The sequence below is a fragment of the Camelus bactrianus genome, chromosome 32 (assembly GCF_048773025.1).
Source record: "Camelus bactrianus isolate YW-2024 breed Bactrian camel chromosome 32, ASM4877302v1, whole genome shotgun sequence".
NCBI lineage: Eukaryota > Metazoa > Chordata > Mammalia > Artiodactyla > Camelidae > Camelus > Camelus bactrianus.
The window spans coordinates 22,504,922-22,512,133 of NC_133570.1; the positions used below are offsets into that span (position 1 = coordinate 22,504,922).

Consider the following 7,212-nt stretch of genomic DNA (forward strand, 5'->3'; position numbering starts at 1 on the left):
GAACCTCTGTCTCGTCCCTGAGGTCAGGGGTACTAGCACCCATCTCCCAGGTGGTCTGGGGATCACAGGAAGTGAAGCACGAGCCATGGGCAACTCTCGGCCAGGGTCACCGTCCTCAAGGCAGAGAGATGGCACCTGCAACAGAGCTGGGGACAATCAATCCACAACCAGATGGAGCTGGGGACAGTCAGTCCCACGACCAGGCAGAGCTCGGGACAGTCAGTCCCATGAATGGGCAGAGCTGGGGTCAGTCCTGCGGTAAGTTGATCAGGAGTCACGGAGGAGCTGGATGAGGCGGGAGGGTGTAGCTCAAGTGGTAGAGTGCTTGTTTAGTACATACAAGGTCCTGGGTTCAATCTCTAGCACCTCCTCCAAGGGTAAGTAAATAAGTAAGCCAAATTATCTCCCCTCCAAGAAAAATTTTTTTTAATTTAAAAAGGAGCTGGATGACAGCCGCCCAGTACCCAGCTGAGGCACTGAGGGGGTGCAACCGTGGCCAGCAGCTGTGTCCAGGGCCCAGGCACAAGGCCTCATCCCTTCCCTGCCTCCTGCAGCCCTGGGGAGGTGGGAGCGGGTAGGAGAGGCCTGGGAGCAGCTCCTCTAAGCCCAGATCAACTTTGGTTCAAGCGTTGCCCACCTGCAAGGTCAGGGAAGGTCACACGGGAAGAGCGGACGGCAGGGCTTCGGGGAGCTGACTGTCAGGCAGACGGGGACCAGGAATATCCTGCCAGCAAAGGGAACAGCAATAGCAAAAGGGTAGAGGCAGAAGGCAGGTGGCCTTTGGGGATGTAAACTTCCAGCTTAGTCTGGTGGGAGGGGAAGGTGTTGGGGGAAGGAGAGGCAGTGGAGAAGGCTGTGGGGGATGGGAGGGGCAGAAGCCAAAGGGACTTGCATTTGGGGCCTGGTGTTTGAACTTATTGTCAGATGACTCCCAGGGTGGGTTGGGGTGGGGCAGACCACTATCGGGAAGCACCTGCAGAGGCATTCCATGCCGCTGAGGGGCACCTGGGACAACAGGGTCTGCGGGTAGGTGCTCGGAAACAGGACGTGCACTCGTAGGTAAAGATTTACGGGTGGGTAACTAGTGTCATGGGCAGCAGGAATAGGTGACAGAAGGTTTTCGTCATTGTTCGGGGGCTAACAGAGCATAGAGGCTGCCTCGTCCTCATGATTTTTAAACAATCTCTATTAACTACAAGGTCCTGATGAAAGAGAAGTGATTCGCTGCACAGAACAGTCCTGGGGAGGGTCAGCAGAAGGACAGGAGAAACTGTAAGGAACCAAGATAGTGTCAGTCATTCTGCAAAGAAAGGACATGGTGGGATGAAGGAAGGGGTAAAAGGTCCGGACCAGGGCTGGCAGAGAGGGCCTATCTGAAGGTCACCAGCCATGGGCAGCTCCAGCCAGGAAGGTGACAGGGGTGGGCAGGGCCTGGTGCTGGAGGAGGAGTGGGAGGGAGGGGAGGGCGGATGTGTCCTGGAGAGTTTCCTGGGAATTGCTCCCCCCTCCCCCCTTCCCCCCACCTCAGTGAGACCTTGAGCCTCTCCCCTTGGGTTACCTTCCCACTGGGTGCCTAGGAGTCCCCACACTCCACCCCTAGAATCCCAGAGAGGTTGCAAGTTAAATACAAGCAAAAAATGAGCAGAGAGCACGATTTTGGATTGACAATGAGGACAATTTATTGTGAGTTGACTGGGTGCAGGGAGAAGGGCTGGGTGGACCAGGGTGAGAGGGGAGGGTCCTGCTGCTCCAGGCCCCCTGAGGGTGGTGGGGGAGGCTCAGGGACCTAAGGACATTCTGCAGGGACCATTCTCTTCTCCACGGTGCCCGCCTCGTGCGTGACCCGACAGCTGTAGCTGCTGTGAGACTTCCACGTGCTGGGCGACAGGGTCAGGTAGCTGCTGGCCGCGTACTTGTTGTTGCTCTGCTTCAAGAGCTTGGTGGTCTCCACGCCGTGCGTGACGGTGGTGCCATCTTGCTTCCAGGCCACCGTCACGTTGCCCGGGTAGAAGTCACTGATCAGACACACCAGGGTGGCCTTGTTGGCTTTGAGCTCCTCAGAGGATGGCGGGAACAGAGTGACCAAGGGTGCGGACTTGGGCTGACCTGTGTGGACAGAGAAGAGGGTGTGAGATGCAGGTGGGAGTCACAGGGTGGGGCTCCCCTACCCATCACGGCCTCTGTGATGGTGCACTTGGTGGCCCTGTTTTCCTTCTTCGTCCCTTCTCCCACTCAGCCCTCGGAAGCAGACAGCCCCCCAGAAGCCCTTCGATGTTACTCTTCCAGGTGACCCAGCCGAGTCGTCCCACCTGCAGCCTCCATCTCCCCGTGTGTGACCAGGAAGCTCCCCTCCTTCCTCCTGGGCCCTGGAGTCTGAATTTGGAATTGACCTTGACATCCTGAGCCCTCAGCCCAGCATCAGGCCCCCATCTCACTTCATTCTTCCAGAGCCCAGTTGCCTCCGAGTTGAACTAGGTTCCCCACTCAGGCTGCCAGGACGATCCTGAGGTCGTGCGGGGTGGCCCCGAGCCAGAGCCTTGTTCACGGTGGGTCCTAGATCCTCTCCTCCCCGTCAGGCATCAGCTCTGCCCCAGCCAGGCCTCTGCTCTCCCGGCGAGGCCTGGGTCCTCCCCACCAAAGCCCCAGGCCCCTCCGCCCGTCTCCCCATCCCTGCTGCCCTGACTCTACGACCCTGATTTTATGGGGCAGCCGAGCAGCTCCGAGCCCCCCTTCCCTTCCTGTCTGTCATCTCCTGAGTGTACTGCGCCCTTTGAGGCTGGCAGGAGGCCAACCCGTGGGCAGGGGAGACACCTGGGCCCCTGGGGGTCAGGGATCCAGGGACAGAGGAGTCTCTGCCCCACGGATCCCTCTCCTTTCTGGCCACCATCCTGGGAGCGCCAGGCTGCTGGTCACCCCGCCCTGTCTCACTCGTGTCTCTGCGTCCCTGTGTCCTCCTGGCCCAGCAGGGGACCCGAGAGCTTCAGCCCAGAGTGAGCGGGACCCCACTCTCCACCCTCCAAGGGCCTCCCTTGGGCTGCCCCTCTGTGTCCCTGGAGGCTGGGGTCACAGACCCCCAATCCCCAACCTCCTGTGTGGCCCTCCCAGGCTGGGCATCCAGCCCTCAGCCAGACCCCAGGGCTCGGGCACTGTCCCCAAGACCACCCCAGTGCCCCCCATCAGAACCGGCCTCGGTCTCTGGACTGGCCATGTCTGACTGTCAGACTCTGGAGGCAGCTGCCCCTGCTCTTGGGGTTCTTTCTGCTGGTCACCCCAAGCCCAGCCCCCCTCCCCTGGCCCTGTGGAGAAAGATGGGGGTCGATCCTTAAGGGTGGGAAGGCAGAGGGGGAGCAGCCCCAGACATGGAAAAGTGACTTTCCCAAGACAGCAGAGGATGGGACAGGCTGGGAAAGGCATGAGAGCCACTTACCTAGGACGGTGAGATGGGTCCCGCTGCCGAAGACATACCACAGTGACTGAGGCTCAGACCAAAATCTGCCAGGCCAGCACCTGGGGCCTGCCCCCCGGGGACCGGGCTGCAATGGTGACCTGCTGGGCGTGATGGGCACAGGGCTGCAGTGGGGGGGCTGTGTCCTGGGGCTGGGGGAGGGAGCAGCCAGCCCCCTAGAGGCCAGAGCACCCCGGGTGAGCCCATGGCCCAGAGACATCTATGTCCCCAGCCCCCTGTCCTAGGCAGGTGCCTCCCACGCCTTGGAGTCACCCAGTGTGTCCCCCACCCGAGGCTGTCCTGGTCACCCCTGAATCCTCAGTGCTGATGGAGATGCTGAGGGCTGCGTGCCGGCAGGTAGCCATGTGATGCGACAGAGGGAGTCCTGAGCTGGCTCGTACCTGCCCGACCTCTCCTGGCCTCATTTTAGGGCCTCTGAGTGTTCCTGCCCCACAATTTCCCACAGTCCAGCCAGGTGGTTTCCTCGCTGGGCCTGTGGACACCAAGTCATTCCTGACTCCTTGTGCTCCCATGTGGGGATACCCTGTCCGATTGTCTCCACCCACTGAGACATAGTTCAGTTCCACATCTTTTGTGAAGCCTTCTTTGATCTCTCAGAGCACTGTCTTTCTGACTTTCCATCCATCATTCATCATCCATCCATTATCCATCATCCCTCCATCATCCATTCAACATCCATCCATCCATTATCTATCATCCATCCATCCATCATCCATCTATTATCTATCATCCCTCCATCCATCCATCTATCCATCCATTATCCATCCATCCATCCATCCATCCATCCACTCTGCAGCCCTGAGTAGGTGAGAGGACATTCTTGGGAGAGACCACTGCTTCTCTTGGACCATTTTGTTAAAATGCAGGACACAGCGTTCTCTTAATTCCCCAGCAAAAGAGCCAAGGGGACATCCTGGCTCCTCCCTTTCCTGTTCCTCCCACCTCCTGAATCTGTCCACCTCTCTGTCCACTCTGCCTGGGACATCACCTGGCCCCCCACCCCGAGGTCTGTCTAGTTCTGATTTCCCACCCACCCAAGTCTGGTCGCGTTTCCTTGCAAAAGTCCCCCAGAACTCCCCAGGTGAGGTCTGTCCTCCCAGGACATCTCATCCAGGTCTGGGCCTGGCCACCTCTGCTGCCTCCTCTCAGGTCTCCCCCACCACGCAGACCCCCGGGAGCTCCCTGAGCGCTCTGTGCCTGCGCTCCCTCACCCAGGTGGATCTGCACACTTGTACTCCATCCTCACGGAGGCCCCTCTGCCCTGCAGGCATCACATTGCATGTAGTTGTCACCTGGCCACCTCTTCCCATGGACCTTGAGTTGCGACCAGATCTCATTCCCCTGGAACCCCAGCCCCAGCACAAGGTCTGACCCCAATGGGGGAGGTCCATCTCTCCCCATGTCCTCCTGGCCCCCGCCTTTGCTCTGCAGTCCCTGCAGGGCACTGCGATGCCAGCCTGACCTGATGCCCACAGGTGCTGACCCACTCTCCATGGCAGAGAGGAGGAGGCTGGGGTCACAGAGGAAGAGGGGCAGACTGTGGCCCCCACAGACCCTCTCCTGGGCCTTTCCAGGGAGGCATCTGCACCCCGGGTGGACTCTGGCTCCTGGGGGCTATTCCCGGGAGACAGCCCTGCCTGATGGTCCTTGGCTCAGGCTCCAGGGACCTGGGGACACCAAGGAAGTTTCCCCCCACCACACAGTGTGGTGCTCCAGGGACCAGTGCCCGCCCAGTGAGGGGAAGGGCAGGGAGCTGGCCCATCACCTGAGGCTTGGGCACCCTAGGATGACAGCAGCCACCCCCTGCGGATGTCCTGCCCTGCCTCCCTTTTCTGCTCTGCCCCAAGGACCAGGGCGAGGAGGGCGAGGCCCTAGGCTTGGGTGCAAAGTTGAAGAAGTGCCAGAGACCTCAGTAATTAAGATAAATAATATTTTAATACAATAGAAAAAATAAAAATGGATGCAAACAAACCCACACTGGACAAAATGTCATCACTCACATAAAGCTACTGTTTGCCCACCCAGGGGCATCCTCTCCCGCGGCTCCTCCCCTCTCCCCTCACTGCCCCTCTCTGTCCCCACTCACAGTTTGGGCTGCAGGGACCCTCATGTCCCGCCATGACTCACTTGGCCCCTTACCTGTCCCACCTGCTCCAAGGGCTGCTCTCTGCTGAGGCCTCCGTGCGGGGAGCCCTGTTCGGCGGTGCCGCTGTCAAGGGCAGCAGGCCATGGGCACCCACTGCCAGGCCTAGCAGGATTAGAGGCCAGTGCTGCCCCCTGGGGATGTCATGGCCCAGCTGGCCTGTCCTGGGTCCCATTCGCCCTCAGGGTCAAAGGTACCTCTGGCTGACAAGCTGTCGTGGGCTCCCTGGAGGGGGCTGGCAGGTGACCCCAGCCTCTCTAGCTGGCTGTGGCTGTCCCAGCGCGTCCGGCCCGCGTGGCCTCAATCTCCCCCTGGGCCTTCTCACTCCTGGCCCCAGTGCGTGGCCCCCTCCAGGGCCCATGGCCGTTACTTCTGGGGGCCTCTCCCAGCGGGACATCCGCCATCTGCTCTGTTGTGGTTGAGATCCGGGCCTCAACTGCCTTGCACCGCAGCCCCCTACAGCCCCGACCCCTGAGACCCTGGGTGGGGCACACCTGCTCCTGGTCTGGCTCCCTAAGGGCACTCCTGGCTGTGGAGCTTCTCCCTGGGGGCGCAGGGAGGCCGTGGAGGGTGGCTGGGTGCCTGTGGAAAAGGAGTGGCCTGAGTTCAGTGGGCTGGGTTCCTCTTCTGACCAGCCCTGCATGGGGGGCAGGGGGGAAGCTGAGGGGGAGGGAGGAAACAGCTGCAGGTTTAGCAGGAAGCCAGGGTTCCAGTCTGGGAATCGTGATTTAATTATAAAACTGGTGTTTCATGCACCATGTTCAGTGTCTCACAAGTTTCATCTCTATGTCAAACACACCACCCCCATAGGTTTGACCCCCTTTTACTCCCCAAGAGAGGTACGTCACGTCCAGTCATTTCTGCCCTGCTTCCGAGTCAGAGGGAGCCCCCGCCTCCTGCTGGTCAGCCCCTGCCCGCTCTCCATCCCACAGGCCAGCAGGACTCCTCTCTCCCAGGTCATCTCCAGAGCAGACATACAGGTCCGTTGTCCCCAGGTCCCAAGTGTGAATGTTCTAGAAACTTCCAGGGTCTTGGGGTCACTGAACCTACTCTGTGGCTCTATAGCCCTCCTCTGGGGGTGGTCTCTGCTATTGTGGAAGGTGCGAAACATTCTCCAAAGCCTGGAGGTCTAGAGGTTTCATCTGAGGTGGTTTATTTAAGGCCAGTGTGATGGTTAAGTTTATGTATCAGCTTGGCTGTGCCACAGTGCCCAGATATTTGGTCAAATATTAGTCCAGATGTATCTGTGAGGGTGTTTTTGGATAAAGTTAATCAGTGGATTAACATTAAATCAATGCCTTGAGTAAAGAAGATTGCTCTCCCTCAAGTGGGTGGGCCTCACTCAATCAGTTGAAGGGCTGAATAGAACAAAGACAGACCTCCCAGAGCTAAAAGGAATTCTGCAGCAGACAGACTCAAACTGCACCTCTTTTCTGGGTCTCCAGCCTGCTGGCCCTCCCTACAGATTTTGGACTCACACCTCCACACGCATATAAGCAATGCTTTAAAATAAATCTCTCTCTGTTTACACACACACACCCCTTGTTGGTTCTGTTCCTCTGGAGAACCCTGGCTCACACAGCTAACTCCATGGCGTGGTGGT

At 59.0% G+C, this 7,212-nt stretch overlaps 1 gene segment (V, D, J or C); it reads right to left on the minus strand.

Annotated features, from left to right (window-relative positions):
* Positions 1-1,660: 1,660 nt before the first annotated feature.
* On the minus strand, positions 1,661-6,199 carry LOC105069363 (immunoglobulin lambda constant 7-like). The segment is given in 3 exon segments: positions 1,661-2,106; positions 3,428-3,450; positions 5,606-6,199. Coding segments are annotated over 3 exon segments (522 nt in total).
* Positions 6,200-7,212: the final 1,013 nt, after the last annotated feature.